The following is a 17729-nucleotide window of genomic DNA, read 5'->3' as shown; positions in this document are numbered from 1 at the left end:
TGACGCAATGGAGAGAGGGAAGAAAGACGGGCGATCCAGCCAACGAGCAGCTGGCGTTCTGCGCGGCGTAACCAATCCCCGAGAAGCCGGAGTTCTCCGCGGAGCGGCTGCGTCCGTGCGTGTTTGCGTCACAGCCCACGGTAGGTTCGGGGCGTGTGCAAAAAGCCACGCTGTTGCTAGGCTCGCTTATTGAGGAGGCGAACTAGCCTAGGCTCCTTAATTGAACTTAATGGGACAATGCATTTTTATACTGCCCAATAGCCGGAGTTCTTTGGCGGGCCACAACACTTAAAACCATAAGATACATGGTAGAGTAATAAAACCCAAAATAGAGCCTACCAGCGGTGCAAAGATTTAAAACGCATGAAGGGTGCAATCCTATCCAACCACCCTAACAGATTTTAAAGCAACAGGGTGGGACAGCGCAGCTATGCATAGCTTTAGTTCAATGGGATTGCCCTCGAGTTAAAACCACAAATAGTTCTGCGAGGTTTCAAGGGGAACATTGGGGCAGAGTAATTTTTGGTCTCCACTTCACCTGTGTCAGCTGATGTGTTACTACTCAGAAGTTGAGTTTTATTGAGCTCGATGGGGCTTATTTTCAGATAAGCTTGTATAGGAATGCAGCCTAATAGGCTTTTCCAAGTAAGAACAACCCTATGCATGTTAATTGGAAGCAAGACCCACTAGCTGAGTTCGGAAGACATGCTAATCAATAGGAACCAAATGGAAAACAACCGTTGATTAGTGTGTCGTCCGAACTCAGCCACTGAGTTCAGTGGGGCTTGGTTTACAAGTAAATATGCATAGCAATTAAGAAGTAAGAGCCAGGTTGTTAGGGTGGCCACTTATGAATTGCCAAAAAAGAGGACATGCATCATTTTAAAAGGACAACAGTTTGCATATATTTGTATATGCTAAGTTATTTGCTTAGGTACACATTTAGAAATAATTATAATTTAAATAGAAATATAGTCCATCTAAGACTGCACGAAAGACTACACTCAGGCGAGATGTGTGCCTGCCTGTTCAGTCTGCTGTCCAGGTGCTACCTGAGGATGGGCAGGTGAACTTTACTTTTTTTACAGTGAAATTCTATATACATGTCTATTCCTAAATAAGGGCTTGGGAATGTGGGGATTCATAATGTAACTGCTTTAATTCATGTTTAATTCATTAACGGTTTTTAATGCTTTATGTGTGTATGTTCTATGTTTTAGAATTTTAAATTTTGTATACTTGTTTTTATCTCAATTTTAGAATTTCTGTAAACCGCCCAGAGAGCCCTGGCTATGGGAGTGGTATATAATTGCAATGAATAAATAAATAAATAAAATGTGGAGAGTACTCTTTCCTAGGGGTGGGGCAGAATATAATACAGTCCATGCAATAACAATATAATACTTTAAAAAAAAACATATCCAAAAACGTAAGTCTATCATAGTAAAAGAGGATGTCTGTCTGTCTGCCTGTCAGCACCATACTGCCAAGGCAGTAAACTTAACAAAAGAGCCATGTTAGATCAGACCAAGGGTCCATCTAGTCCAGCATTCTGTTCACATGTGCAACAGCACTCTCAAGCCATGTTCCCCAGGAACTGGTGTATATAGGCTTTCTGCCTCTGATACTGGAGATGAACAGTTGTGTCAAAAAGAAAATTTCACTAGATGCAGCTTTCCCCACCCTACATGACAATAGCTAGGAAGACCTTGACTTAGCAGCTGTTTATGTTCAGTGACCACAAGGCAGCTTGAGGTGTGAATAAAAAAATGTAGCAGTGTGGATAGATTTGTAAACTGACACCAGGGGGAGCTGAACAGCTCCATGTATGCGTAACTGGGAAACAAGGTAGGTAGCCATAAAACAGGTGTACGCATGCACACACCAGATGTGGTATATTGATGCTGTTGCAAAGGAGATTCTGTTGGCCATTTAAGTAGTGATGATTCTCTAAATGGTTCTTGAAAGCTGTGTTTGAGAGAGATTACACACTCCTCTTTTTAGAGTATGACATTGCACATGATGGCCCTGCTATGCCTGAACATGATAGCTCTGTAATTGTGAAGCCATTATTGCTAGGTGATGATGGCTAATTTATTATACCGCAGACCATCACTGAAAGGGTTGTTTGTGCACCAACACGCATTTCCATCTTCCAAAGTGTCGTCCATCTCTATTCTGGAAAATAGAGCTGCAGCTGCTGAGAATAAATAACTGGTTGTCTTTTGGGTGGCTGTGTGTGTATATGTGTGTGTGTGTGCTGGGGTGGGGGGATGGAACAGCCCTGATACCTCATGGATGGCCAGGCCATATGATAAATTTGGCATTCCTCTGCCATTAAGGCCTTTCCTGTTAGTGGAGCACATGCACTTGGGTGATGTGAGCCAAAGGGCCGAGAAAAAAACGAGATACCTGAAAGATCTTCCTCCAAAAGAGTAAGATAGCAATACAGCATATATGAAATACATATATAAACACCCTGCCTGTTTTCCTTACTGGTGAAAAGTTCTCAGTCCGTTTCCAAGCTCAGTTCAAAGTGCTGGTCTTAATCTTCATGTCTTGGGCTGCTTGTTCCCATATGTCCCAATCCATACACTAAGGACACAAGCCTATGTAGACAGATCTACACCAAGCAGGATATGGCGGTTTGAAAGCTGTGTGTCTGGGCCCCAACAGTTGTCACTACTCTTATAAACCATTTTAAAGCAGTCATGTAGATCCTACCAGGAAAAGGTCCTATAATTACAAGCATGCCCTAGCTGTAATTATAGGACTTTTTCTGTCTAAACATGCATAGGATTATGCTCTAAGCTCTTTAAAACAGCTGCCCCACTTCTGAAATGCGGCAGGTGGCTACCAAAGAACAGGCCTTCTCAGTTATGGCCCCTGTAGGATGCTCTCTCCAGAAGCCCGCTCTATTATTTCAGCATCAGAAAAACACCTTAAAAATTTCCCTGGCTTTTTAATTGTCTGGTTTAGGCTGTAGGCCTTATATATACTTGCCTGGGATTAAGCTGCATTGAACTCCATGGGTCTTCTGAGTAGACACGCATAGCCTTGCACTGTTAATATTTTCTCATGGCTGACAGATTTACCCTGCTCTTTTAGATTGTGCTGCTTTTAAGCTGCAATCCTATGGTCCCTGGGATGGTTTGGATTCCCCCCTCTGAGGGCTGGGAAGAAGTGCGACCTCGGAGGGGTATACCTTGACCTTGCAACCTCTCCCAGCCGCCATGAAAACTCCTTCAGTGCTTGCCTCTTCAACGTTGGTGCTCCGATGTTGGTAGAGGTAGAAAGAGGAACATTTTGTGGGCACATGGGGGATTCACAATCTCCTCCCCCCACCGACAGGTCCCCAGAATTGGGGAGAATCCCGGGGACACCCCCCCCCCCGGCGTACATAACTTGTCTCCCATTGCAACCAATAAGAGATAACTGATAAAAATAAGTGGGGGAGAAAGCCAGTGTGGTGCAGTGTTAAGTGTTGGACTGGGACTCGGGAGATTCAAGTTCTTGTCCCACTGGGTGAATTTGGGCCAGTCAATGACTCTCAGCCTACCCTACCTCACAGGGTTCTTGTGGTGAGGATAAAATGAAGAGAAGGAGGATTGTGTAAGCCACACTGGGTTCCTTGGAGGAAAAAAGACATGATATAAATGCAATTTATATGCAATTTACGTTTTAAATTTGTTGGTTGTTTTTAATTCATGGTTTTAATTTTTGTGAACCGCCAGAGAGCTTCAGCTATTGGGCGGTATAAAAATGTAATAAATAAATAAATAATAAAGGAAAGAAAGGAGAAGAAAAGGCTGAAAGGGGGAAGAAAAAGAAAATGCGACCCTTCAGATTTTCCATCCACCCACCAGTAGGATTTCTCTACCCATCTGCTGCCTGGTATGTTTCCAACGTTTTTATTGCATTTTGAGATTCTCCACAAGCCACCCTGGCAACCTGCTTGAAGGGCAGGGTAGAAATCTCTGTAGACAAACACACCCTGAGTGAAAATATTGGGTACACCTTGCCTGAAATTTCGTAGGGCCGGCTGTGTGTGAGTGAGTGAGTGAGTGAGAGAGAGATTATCCTTTTATACTTGGAAACAGGAGTCTAGGATATAATAGTTCATAAAACAACAACTTGAGCAACAATGCCGCTACTGTGCAACTGTAACCCGTGGGCCTGGTGAAATTTTTGGGTTGGATGTTTGCACTCCTACTCCCGTAATACCAAACTTGTGTAGTTCCTGCCAACATATGCCCCACCCTCCGTCTGCATGTGAACAAGGATTTGCCATGAGCAGTGTTTTTTTTAATATCCAGCAATAAGCATTGATGAGAACTGTGGTCGAACTTGCCCATCAGAGCCACCGGCTGGTCTGTGCACATTCCACCCTTCCATACCACGCTGAGCAGGACCCAGAGCCGAGTGTGGCGTTCGGCTTCCTGCCCGCACGTCCCAACCACAAATTTAAACACTGGTTTACCCAGCATAGCTCCTCGGCCCAGGGGAGAAACTATTCCATGCCATATTCTGCTTGCTGAGCTCTACTCCTTCTGGAAATCTTGCTTCAACACATTGTGGAGAATTGAGTGAAAAGGATATGGAGTGTCACCACACAGGGGGGAATCGTGTTTCCTTACCGTCGCTTCTCCGCCCCCGCTTTTGTCCCTCATTACTTCCTCTTTCTGCCCGGAGAGGAAAGAGGAAGTAAACAAAGACCACGTGGACCATTCAGGGGCAGTTTTTATTGTGCCACTTTTCCTGCACACGGAGATTGCAACACATTCTGGGTTGTTGTTGTTTTTAAAAAAAGTCGTATTAAAAGGTCTATTTTGAGACAGAAAAATGAGTAGGAGGCAGACGTTGTTGTCTAAAGCTGCACATCCGTAAATGGGCAGTAGTGACCGTGCAATAAAATTCTCGTCTGATGAACCTCATGGTATGAAATTGTTTTGTATTAGCCAGAAGTGGCTGAATTCAAGAAGGTTCACAGAAAATCAAACGACAATAGGAGAATTCAAAAGCAGTTAAAATGCTAGGGGTGTACAGATACCAAAAGGGAAAATTTAAGTTTCTGGTTTATACTTCACATTGCTACCTCCAGTATCATAGGCCGTAAGCTTATATACACCAGTTGCTGGGGAACATGGGTGGGAGGGTGCTGTTGTACTGTGTCCTGCTTGTAGGTTTCCCGTTTACAGACCAAATGTGAACCTGGCAAATCATGCATGGTGTGGAGAGGGAGACATCCCATGTAGCTCATTGGTGGGAGATTCAGGATAGATAAAAGAAATACTTCCTGACACAGCACATAGTGAAACTATGGAACTCACTACCACAAGATTCAGTGATGGCCACCATTTTGTATAGCTTTAAAAGAGGGTTTAGAGATTGAAGAAATTGTGGGAATGAAGATAAAACAAACACCAAAAATTGCATTACTGTCACTATTTGAAGATTTAAAATGTAAAAAAGAAATTAAGGAATTGATATCGAATTTGCTGACTGCAGCAAGATTGATCGTAGCTAGGAACTGGAAGATTCAAGGAGATTATTGTATTGAAGAATGGTACAAAGAAGTATGGGATATAGCTATTAATGACAAATTGACTTGTAATATTAAAGTGAGAAGAGGTATAGCTAAAACAAATGATTTTGAAGGAATCTGGAAACAGTTCCCAATATTCGTGTTTTCTAAGGGAAGTGGGAAACCACCAGCAGAAGAAAGTATGAGATTTTGGAACCAGGAATGAGATCCCGAGGTGGGGGGTGCACTTATATGTTAAGTTTGATTATGTTTTGTTAAGTATATGAAAAGAAATACTTGCTTAGTCATTAAAATTGTGTGTGTATGGCTATCTCAGGGTTAAACAGAGAAAGTCTATCTGTGGGCAATTACCTTGAGATAGAGGCTCTTCTGGGAACCTTGCCAAGATTCTAAGTTAGCCTCATCACAGCTGTATGTAATGTAGATAAGAATTGTGTAAGATATGTATATAGTTTCTCACTTGTGTAAAATGGAACTGATCAATGCTTACTGATCACTGCTCTATGATCACTGCTCTCTGTGTATGCTTCAGTGTGCTGATCTGAACTGATCTGAATTGAACTGCACAGAAGCCTGAAGGAAATAAACCAGCTCTGCTGTGTAAGACCTGCGTGATGTGTGTTTGTTTCTGAGCACAAACAGAGTTCCAGAGAGAGAAAAGTTCTGGCACAATAACCCAACAAAGGTTATGGGCCCAGTCAAGTCCAGTCTAGCCTAGACCAGCCTACGCCAGCCTAATCCAAGCAGAAGAACCAGAACTTGATGGGAACGGTGCAGTATCAGAACCAGGAGTCTGCTAAAACAGAAAACTGTTGATGAAGGAAGACATCAAGCTAAAGCCAGTGCTGCAAAGTGAAGAAAAATCTCAGTCGGCTGACTCTGAGGAGGACTCTGAGCAGAAGGACGGTGAGATACAAATTCCTAAAGCAGAGGAAATGGCAGGAGCTAATATGTCTGGTTTGCATCAATTGTTGGAAAAGCTGAATGACTCTAACTATGCATTATGGTCTTACAAAATGCAAATGTATCTGATTCAAGCTGAACTGTAGTATGTAGTCACAGAAGATCCACCAGATAGAGCAGATCCACAGAATGCTAAATGGTTTAAGGATGATGCAAAAGCAATGGCAGTTATTGCATTAGCTGTAGAAGACTCTCAAATTTCCTTCATTCAGTTTTTGAATACATCAAAAGAGTGCTGGAATGCGCTACAAGCTGTATATCAAAGAGAAACAGCGGGCAGTAAAATAATTCTGACCCAGAAGCTGTATAGAATGAAGCTGAAACCAGGAGAGTCTATGTCAAACCATTTGAAAAGCATAAGAGAAATCTTCAATCAACTCAGGGCACGAGGGATGGAGTTTACAACTATACACCAAGTCTATGTGATTTTGTCAAGTCTTGATTCATCGTACGACGCGGTTGTCACCATGATAGAAAGTCAAGAAGAGAAAAATTTAACCCTTGAATATGTAGCTAGAAAACTACTAGAAACCTATGAAAGAAGACAAGCTTCAAAACAACAGAGCCTTAAACATCCTGTGGCTGAATTTCAACAAAGCCATAAATCTTCTGACGTGGTGGCTGCATTAAAGGCAAAGAAATGCTTTAATTGTGGTTCCACAGAACACTTAAGGCGGGATTGCAACAAGAAGAAGAAAAAGCAGTCGACAGCAAAGTGGAGAGAAGAAAACAACATGAATGAAGCTGAATCAACAAAGAAGTGTCTTCTAGCAAGAGTCAAAGAAACAATAAATCCTTGGTTTTTGGACTCTGGGGCTTCAATAAGTATGGCAAAAGACAAACTTTCATTTGTAACCTTGGAAACTTCTACTTCAGAGCAAAAGTGTGTTACCCTTGCAAATGGAACAAAAATCCAGATTTGTGGTGTGGGTAATGTATATTTTGATTGTCTGGGAGTTGAACTACAAAGTGTTTTATATGTACCAGAATTGGAAACAAACCTTCTAAGTGTGTTTCAGTTAACAGAAATGGGGTATGAGGTTTGTTTTACTGAAGAAAATTGTACTATAAAACAGGGAAACAAGGTGTGTGTGCAGGGAATAATGAAAGAATCTTTGTATGTGATTAATACTTGTACAGAAAATGAAGTTGTAGCCAGCAAAGTAACAATAAAAACAATAGCCAATTGCAAACCACACCAAGAGTGTATCCATTTAACTCATAAAAGGTTTGGTCATGCTAACTATAAAACAATTTCTAAGATTCCAGAATTGTGTGAAGGGGTGAAAATCAAACCATGTTCTAACTATGTAGAATGTAATGTATGCAGTGAAACCAAGTGTCATAAGTCAAACATTCCAAAACATAGTGAGAGAACAACAAAAAGAATTTTTGAATTAATTCATGCAGATCTTGCAGGTCCTTTTGAGACAAGTCAAGGAGGAAACAGATTTTTCTTGTCTATTGTTGATGATTACAGTAGATTTGGATTTGTGTATGTGTTAAAACAGAAGAGTGAAACTTTTGGAAAGTTTAAAGCCTTTGTTAAGTGGAGTAAAAATAGATTTAAAGAACCTATAGCTAATCTAAGAACGGACCGGGGAGGTGAATTTCTTAGCAACCAATTTAAAAAATTCCTCAGTGATGAGGGTATACAACATGACCTTACTGCTCCATATTCACCATTTCAAAATGGAGTTGCAGAAAGGAAAAACAGAACCTTGCAGAACATGTTAAGAGCTCTATTGAAAGAGTCAGGATTGTCTAACCTGTTCTGGGCAGAAGCTTTGTCCACCTCAAATTATTTGTTAAACAGGCTTTACCACTCTGTACATGAAAAAACTCCATATGAAATGTTTTACAAAAGAAAACCTAGAGTGTCACATATAAGGGTTTTTGGAAGTAAATGTTTTGCTCATATTCAGAAAGAAAACAGACCAGGAAAGCTAGCTCAGAGAAGTTTGGAATGTAAACTGTTAGGATATGATACACAAACAAAAGGCTATCGTTTGTGGTCTCCATATCACAAAAGTGTAATTGTGAGCAGAGATGTAGTTTTTCATGAACAAATGCAGGAAACAAAACAGTATGTAAGTTTGCCTATAGAACAGAAAGCTGTAGAAACAGAAGAAATTCCTGAACAATCTCAGCAAGAGAGGGAGGGGGAAGAAACTGTAAAGGAGGAAACTATGCCTGTAACTATGCCAAGACGATCAGAAAGGGAACGCAAAGCTCCAATTCGTTACTCAGATGAATACCAAAGCAAACAGGTTTCTCATAGAGCTTTACTAATAGCCTATGAACCTACTTCATTTGAGGAAATTCAGGAAATGGAACCTAAAGAAGCTCAGGGCTGGCATGAAGCAATGTCAGAGGAAATCAGAGCAATGGAAAAAAATGAAACGTGGGAGCTAGTACCTTTACCTGAAGGTCGTAAAGCCATTACCAGTAAATGAGTATTCAAAGTAAAACAAAATGAGAAAGGACAGGTGGAACGTTCAATGGTAAAACAAAAAGAGATGTTTTAAAGCTGGGTCTCAGATTGTAACACAATTTAAACAACATGCGCAAGAGGAGGACTGTTAAGTATATGAAAAGAAATACTTGCTTAGTCATTAAAATTGTGTGTGTATGGCTATCTCAGGGTTAAACAGAGAAAGTCTATCTGTGGGCAATTACCTTGAGATAGAGGCTCTTCTGGGAACCTTGCCAAGATTCTAAGTTAGCCTCATCACAGCTGTATGTAATGTAGATAAGAATTGTGTAAGATATGTATATAGTTTCTCACTTGTGTAAAATGGAACTGATCAATGCTTACTGATCACTGCTCTATGATCACTGCTCTCTGTGTATGCTTCAGTGTGCTGATCTGAACTGATCTGAATTGAACTGCACAGAAGCCTGAAGGAAATAAACCAGCTCTGCTGTGTAAGACCTGCGTGATGTGTGTTTGTTTCTGAGCACAAACAGAGTTCCAGAGAGAGAAAAGTTCTGGCACAATAACCCAACATGTTTTATAGATAAGATATTAATGTTAATCAACAATTATGTAGTATGTTTTTTTTAATTGTAATGGTGTATGTTTAAGTATTGTAGGAAAAAAAAAGTAAAAAAAAAGAGGGTTGGATAAATCCTGTGTCCTGCTGGTGGGTCTCTGGTCGACAGCTGGTTGGCCACTGTGTGAACAAAGTACTGCACTAGATGCTAGTCTGATCCAGAATGGCTCTTATGTTCTTAATTAATGTAATTTAGGCTGTAATCCTAAACCCGTTTACTAGGAAAGAAGTCCCATTAAAATCAAGTAAACATGGATAGGACTGCAGCATACAGTCCGCCCCGCACACTCAGGTCCTCTGGGGAGAACTTGCTTCCGTCAGCCAAGACTAGGCTGACATCAGTTTCCCAGAGGACCTTTTCTTCTGTCGCCCCGATTGTGGAACGGCCTGCCGGAGGAGATTCGTAATATTAACTCTCTCTGTGATTTTAAGGCAGCTTTGAAGACTAGCCTTTTCTGACAGGCCTATCCAGATCAATGTAAAATCAAGAATTTTTAAGATGTGTTGATTCCTGTACTAATGTTGTTCCCCGCCTCGATCCAAAGGGAGAGGTGGGTAAGAAGAAAGAAGAAGAAGAAGAAGAAGAAGAAGAAGAAGCCGCCGCCGCCGCCGCCACCCTTAAGTCTAGCTGAATTTTGCCAATTGTTTTTAGAGGATAGAAGTTGGACCAGTAACAAAAAGCTGTGGTTTAGAATGCTTCTGTTCAGTGTTTCTATTAATCAGCCAGCCATGCCCTATGCCAGGAAATGCCCTTACATTATTCCCCTGGCCTCTGGTTTTCTGTCCACCCACCCAACCACCAGTTAGCATTGTGTACCTACTGAGAATGTTCAGTTCTGATTGGGCTGTTTTGTTTTTTTGGAGGGGGGGGGAAATATTAGTTGTTTGTTTTTTCAAAATCATTATTTGTAGTTCTGCACACCTTGGGGTGTCCCTGTGCCTGCTGATATATCTCCTTTTTGTGCATGAATATTGCCTTTTTGGCTATATAAGCAGTGTCACTCCCCTGAGCATCCATTTAGGGCACAATTCTATGCATGTTTAGGCCGAAAAAAGTCCTGCGTGGCTGACTGGGGAACTCTAGGAGTTGCAGGACTATTTTCTGTCTAAGCCTGCGTAGGATTGCACCTTTAGATCATAGTTCTGACAAGTCACAATAACGCATAATAAGGAAATATTAGAAGTGGAATGGTTGCAACCTGCCACTGAAATACACTAATGAACGACACCCTTGTCGGGAGCCAAGGAGTCCTAACGCTCCCGCTATAAAAGCGAAACAGCTGCTGCCAACTTCGTTGCCCATGAATGCCCCAGGGCTACCTGATGGTGCTCAAAGGCGTTCTCAGGAAATGAAGATGGCGGATAGTTGCAGGCCAGTATTTTCCTCTGGAGCACACCCAGCCCTCAAGGAAAGGGAAAGAAGAAAAGAGTCACTAAATGCTGTCGGTTCAAAGGAATTATTTAATGTGCTGTGGCTCAGCCCCCATTTCAGCCTTGCACACAGTCATTCAAGTAAGTTCCTTGTTCTTTGTGACCACACCTCCCTTCGTAAGCCATGCCCACGATATTTTCTCAACTAGCCAAACGTGCCCCTGGGCCCAAAAAGGTTGCTTACCCCTGCACTATTGTATTATGGAAGCTTTCTCAAAAATAAATCTTTTCAAATTTTTTAAAATATATTTTGCAAGTTTTAAGCCTCTCTCTTCAAGAGCCGTCCAGTCAAGTGTCATTGGAAACCTTTGTAAGAAAACACTGGACAGCCAAGTTGATTGTCTTTTGGGTTTTGTGGAGCGTTCCTTCTCATTTTGGCAATTGTCCCCCCAAACTCCAAATGTAACCAGAGTAGAGGATGTAGATTGAATCACCCTATGGAACAGCCTTTCTCAACCTGGGGCGCTCCAGATGTGTTGGACTACAACTCCCAGAATGCCCCAGCCAGCTGGCTGGGGCATTCTGGGAGATGCAGTCCAACACATCTGGAGCGCCCCAGGTTGAGAAAGGCTGCTATGGAAGCACCTAAATTGTTATTAATTGCAAGTATAGGATTTGGGGTTTTATTTGGAAGGGCCAGAGCTTAATGGCTGAGCACCTTCCTTTGCATACAGAAGGGCACTGATCCAATCCCGTTAAAAATCCTTGGGTAAAAGAAAGGAAACTCTACCAAGGACCCTAGAGAGCCACTACCAAACTATTAGTGTTTATAATTTAAGTGCCTAAAATTTAGAAAGCACAAATTAAAAACAACAGTTCCAGCACACAGGGTTGCAATCTAAAAGACACAACATAAAAGGACATGGGCAAGGGGAGGGAAGAGGAAAACAAACAAGCTAATTCTTGAAACTACAGAATTATACTGACCAGCTGGAATTGAGATAGTTTGGGTGGGGGAAGCCAAACACCAGCTGGTTTCTCAGCCAAGGCAATGGAATGCACCCTACCTTTTTCATCTCTCACTCTGCTGCAGGCAGGTAGAGTGGAAAGAATTGAGCTGGATCAATCATTTTTTTAGCCACAAAACCTGAACTCTAAAGGATGCAAGGGAAGCAGTTACTTCATGTCCCCCCATGCTGTTTTTGAATCTCATCTGCTACCTGGTACTTTGATTGCTCTTCTGGCCAGTTTCATATAAACTATTACACAGTGGCCTGGTTCAGACAACACGCTAAACCATGCTGCTTAACCACAAAATGGTTAAGGTTAATGCATTCCCTTAACCATTTTGTGGTTAAGCAGCATGGTTTAGCGTGTTGTTTGAACCAGGCCAGTGTTTCATCTTTTTTGCTGAGATTTTTTTTTAAAGGTGTGTGGGCATTTTGAAAGAAGTAGTATTTAGCTTGCTCTTGCTGAAGCAGGTGATTTATGGACACTTGTGGGGGTTTTTTTTTAATCTATTTTATTTAAGTTACAGAAAATCAGCACCGTACACAAAACTCACCTGGTTCCATAACGTCCCTGGTGCTCTTTGCTATTTTGCAATTAAAAAATATTATTTCCCCATTCCATTCCTTTATTTAAAAAAGAAAAGAAAAGAAAAACAAAGACTCAAGAACAAAGTCCAAATAAATACAGTTAACTTCCATATCAAGATTCCACAGGCAGGCTGCCAACTGAAGAAGTATTGTGATGCAAGAGAACACATCAAGGTTCAGCCACGCAGATGATAAAATACCCTTAGGGTGCAATTCTATGCATGTTTAGACAGAAAAAAGTCCTACGACCCCCAGCATTCCCCAGCCATTTAATTTTGGCGGCCTGTTGACCCTCACAAGAGAAGAATGAACCCAACTGGATTGCCAGGTCCACTCATTTTCTCTTCTGCCTGTTTTAAATTCTGGCTAGGAATTCACAATCAGGGCCACTTTATACGTTCAGCAAGATCAAGTGGTAAAGCAGTTACTGGACTGTAATAGGTCAAAGGTTTGACTGCTTCACATATGGGGCTGGGGGGGGGGGGGAGAGAAACAAACCATGACTCCCTGCACACGGAAAACTAGCATCTCAACGTGAAGGATTCCACCTAACTTCTCCCTGGCATGCAACCTGAAGTGGTACAGTCCAGGAAGTGCTTTACCACTCTGATTCTACTGAATAGATCCGCTTGCCTTCAGTTGGTGCAGGAGAGGCTTTGAGGGATTGGCTTACCATTGGGCACTCATCCTCAGCAAGGAGGAAGGAGGAGAGTCTGACGCTCAATATGTCCCAAGCAGTTATAGCTGCTTTTGGAAAGATGTTCCTTGCTTGCTCTGGCAGGCCACTGCTGTCCTTAGGCTAGGCAAAAGCAGCCACTGCCCAAGCAAAGGACGGAGATAGTCGTTTCTTTGAAAAAGTGTCTGTGAAGCTCTCAGGGGCCATGCTCCAATAGTGGGCGGGGCCAAAGGTGAAAGGGGCAGGGCCAAGGTATCAAAAACACTCCCCTATTTTAGCTTAAAGCTCTTACTGCCAGTAACGAAGCCTTAGGGGAAGCATTTCAATCTTTTAGAATGGGGGGAAAACTGCACAAAAACTAGGAAACCACCCAACGATTGGCAGGAAAGGGGGTGTGGCCATTTGGGCAATCTCAGAGGGCCGGAGGTTCGACAATGATCATAAACTGACTGCTGAAACATAGGCGAAAGGGAAGTGCCTTTGCCACTTCAGAATCGCAAACTAGGAGAGAACCACTCACATCTGGAGACTGATGGAGTGTGAGAGGCAAGCTTAGGTCGAAGGAGCAGAAAACTGTTGATCCAACAACAGGGGTAGCTTTGCCCACTGGGTTCCCCTTCATATCCACTGCTGTAGAGACAAGACACACCATTTTCATCACCGGGCACCAGTGTGGCATGACCCCAGCAGTACCGAGATGCTCAGCCTTTTCCCTTCTAAAAGAAAAAGAATGTGGATAGCTGGCCACAGGAAGCGGGCCGCTGGTAACAACTCCATTTCCAGTCCTGTCTTCCTCTGTGTTGACAATTCCATTAGAGTCTGTAGACCCAGGTTTTGCTCTTGCTTGACATTCTCCGGGGAGCTCGTACGTCACGGTCTTCTTTGTGGCATGTGGATGTCCACAGGGACAAACGTGACCGCTGTGTTACGGCCGGCGTCGTTGCTACTCTGTCCCAGCGAGGAGGGGATCGTGGCTTTCGCATTCTTAGGTTCTAGCTCTCGCTGTGCCCTCATGCGTCTACCAAGAGCAAAGCAGACGTGACAATTGGTAAACACGCCATGACAAATGGTGGGATTGTTTAGCTTAGAGAAACGGCAAGTCAGGGGAGACATGACAGAGGTGTGCAAAATAATGCATGGTGTGGAGAAAGTGGATAGGGAGGCATTTCCCCCCCCCCTCTCCCATAATCCTAGAACCCATGAAGCTGATTGGTGGGAGATTCAGGAAAGATAAAGACAAGGACTTCTTCACGCAGCGCATAGTTATCTATGGAATTTGCTACCACAAGATGTAGTCACAACCACCAATTTGGATGGCTTTAAAAGGGAATTGGACAACTTCCTGGAGGGGAAGGCTATCAACGGCTACTAGTCCTGATAGCTATATGCTACCTCCAGTATCAGAGGCAGTCTGCCTATGCACACCAGTTGCTGGGGAACATGGGCGGGAAGGTGCGGTTGCACTCAAATCCTGATTGGACTTCCTGTGGGCATCAAGTTTGCCCCTGTGTGAAGAGAATGCTAGACTAGATGGACCCGCGGCTGTTCTTACGTTCTTATTATGTCACAGGTCTCGCTAGTCATGAATAGTCTTGTCTTGGTGTGGTCTCCACTTCCCTTGCCCCTAAACTGGGTTCTGGGATAGTCAGAAAACCTGATAGATCCTCTGGCCTCTTACAAACAAGCTATATTAATCTGGTACTAAAAGGGTTAAATAAATTTACATGCTATATGATTAACAGCTTCACAGGATAAACTACACCGCTTCACAGGAAAACTATACCACTTGAGCCTGCCACCTGCATCCTGAAGTGGTATAGTCCAGGATGTAGGTCGGTTTTTAACATGAGCTCACAACTGTGAATGCAGCTCCAGGAATGCCAAGGTCGCAAGGGAGGCCTTAACAACCTGCAGCCCTCCAAGGCCCTGAACTGGGATCTCTCAAGGCTGCCCACCACTGCCAAATTCGCACTACTACTGTCGTTTTCCCACCACCTGTCCAATCCACTCCCAGTCCCTGTTCTGTTCTGTCTCTGCTATGATGAGGGCTTAACCTTGTTTAGGGGCTGTTGAGGTATGAGTCATAGGGTCCACCTATGGACGGAGTTTTTCCAGCAAGGCCCGGTTTCACGAACAGAAATAGATAAGCACAATGGAAAACTCTGAGTGATGCTGGGTCTGGAGACCAAACAGGCCAAACAGAAAGCTCCGGCTATTGGGCGGTATAGAAATGCAATAAATAAATAAATCTGTATGTTTCTCCAACAAGGAGCAGAGCAAGACAGAGGCTTAAATAGGGCCCCACCTCCATACTGACCGAGGCTTGGTCTCTTAAAGGAGCCTGGCCTGTTTAAGCAATCTCATAGGAAGCTGCCTTATACTGGCCATTGGTCCATCGAGCCCAGTATTGACGACACTGACTGGCAGCGGCTTTTCAGGGTTTCAGGCAGGCGTTTTCCCAGACCGACCTAGAAGATGCTGGAGATTGAACCTGGGACCTTCAACATGTAAAGCAGGTGCTCTGCCACTGAGCTCCAACCCTCCCTCAACTCAGGCTGCAATAAGGTGGAGGGGGCGGTGTTATGCTACGCTAGTGTCCTCATGGCCAGAGTCCTCAGAGCCCGAGGACAATAATAAAATGTCCTCTGGATGCAGAGGAGACAACTCTTGGGGTCTTTCTGGGAAACTGGATCCTAGGGAAGCCCTTTCCCGTACAGAAAAAGGATCAGAATCGCCTAAGGATGAGGGTTTGGTGTCCTGGCCCAAGACACCCCCAGAGATCCTCAAACAGATCAGCAGTGAGGAAAGAGCGATCTGTATCAGGATCCCCAGGGTGTGTGTGTGTGTGTGTGTGTATAGCTGAACTGTATTTCTGAAGGCAGTTTACCAAAAATCCAGAAGACAAAACTGCAATCAAATAAAAAGCTCTCCCAAAGTGAAAACAGGCAGCTCAGGACCACAGAGCTACACTGTGAATGTGAAAATGCAGCCCAGTGGCATGGTTTCGGAGAGATCATGCGGAAACACCCACCAAATACAAACAGGCTTGTACATAATCTGCTTGTTGTTCTCCTGAAAAATTAAAGGAACTTGAGCACAAAGCCAAGTCCCTGACTCACCTATTATACATTTTCAGCAAGAGCAGAACTGCCGTGAATATAACGATTACGCCGACTACAATGGCCGCCACAATTGCTCCAGAACCTAACGTGGAGAAGGGAAGGAAACGAGATCAACGCTGAAGGGGATATTGTTTCATGCACCCCAGGTTTTAAATAGCTTTTCGATACCCACCATGCAGTAATCCTGGGGTCTGGGATCAAAAGAGCTACCTTAGGTACAGCTCAAAGCTTAGGGTGTGGAGTAACAAGTGTTCTGTGTTTGTTTGTTTAAAAACTTTTATTTTCTTTGACTTCTTTGTTTTTTCAAATGTGTCGAATAAGGGTGTTCACCACCACTGCCTGCTGCGGAAGCATAAATGTCTTTTGAAACAGCCCTCCATTTCAAAAGCAGCTTGCCATGGGGTGCAATGGCCAGCAGCTGGAGAAAAACCAACCCTGCGCCCCCTCAGGTACTTGAAGCGGTTCTTTGGATCTCTGCCAGAGACTCTTGACCTTCACAGAAAAACAACTCTGAAGGACGTGGCACAGGAGCCTCAAGATCGGAGAAGATATCTTCTTTATGTATTGTTGTTTTTGTGAACCGCCCAGAGAGCTTCGGCTATTGGGCGGTATAAAAATGTAATAAATAAATAAATAAATAAAAATTGTTTATTCGTTCAGTCGCTTCCGACTCTTCGTGACTTCATGGACCAGCCCACGCCAGAGCTTTCTGTCGGCCGTAGCCACCCCTAGCTCCCCCAAGGTCAAGTCTGTCACCTCCAGAATATCATCCATCCATCTTGCCCTTGGTCGGCCCCTCTTCCTTTTGCCTTCCACTTTCCCTAGCATCAGCCTCTTCTCCAGGGTATCCTGTCTTCTCATTATGTGGCCAAAGTACTTCAGTTTTGCCTTTAATACCATTCCCTCAAGTGAGTAGTCTGGCTTTATTTCCTGGAGTATGGACTGGTTTGATCTTCTTGCAGTCCAAGGCACTCTCAGAATTTTCCTCCAACACCACAGTTCAAAAGCATCTATCTTCCTTCGCTCAGCCTTCCTTATGGTCCAGCTCTCGCAGCCATAGGTTACTACGGGGAATACCATTGCTTTAACTATGTGGACCTTTGTTCTCAGTGTGGTGTCTCTGCTCTTAACTATTTTATCGAGATTTGTCATTGCTCTCCTCCCAAGAAGTAAATGTCTTCTGATTTCCTGGCTGCAGTCAGCGTCTGCAGTAATCTTTGCGCCCAGAAATACAAAGTCTGTCACTGCCTCCACGTTTTCTCCCTCTATTTGCCAGTTATCAATCAAGCTGGTTGCCATAATCTTGGTTTTTTTGAGGTTTAACTGCAACCCAGCTTTTGCACTTTCTTCTTTCACCTTTATCATAAAGCTCCTCAGCTCCTCCTTGCTTTCAGCCAT

At 43.4% G+C, this 17729-nt stretch overlaps 1 protein-coding gene across 1 annotated transcript in view; it reads right to left on the bottom strand.

Moving 5' to 3' along the window:
* Nucleotides 1-13632: 13632 nt before the first annotated feature.
* Nucleotides 13633-17729, bottom strand: part of NCMAP (non-compact myelin associated protein) — a 29325-nt gene continuing 25228 nt past the window's right edge. Inside the window, exons 4-5 of the mRNA XM_063140571.1 lie at nucleotides 16329-16413; nucleotides 13633-14227 (exon numbers count right to left, since the gene is read on the bottom strand). Coding sequence (XP_062996641.1) covers nucleotides 14080-14227; nucleotides 16329-16413 — 233 coding nt within the window. The 3' untranslated portion in view covers nucleotides 13633-14079. The remainder of the gene's footprint in view (nucleotides 14228-16328; nucleotides 16414-17729) is intronic.

This window comes from Elgaria multicarinata, chromosome 13 (genome assembly GCF_023053635.1).
Source record: "Elgaria multicarinata webbii isolate HBS135686 ecotype San Diego chromosome 13, rElgMul1.1.pri, whole genome shotgun sequence".
In the NCBI taxonomy this organism is placed as follows: domain Eukaryota; kingdom Metazoa; phylum Chordata; class Lepidosauria; order Squamata; family Anguidae; genus Elgaria; species Elgaria multicarinata.
This window is presented reverse-complemented; position numbering and strand designations above follow the sequence as displayed.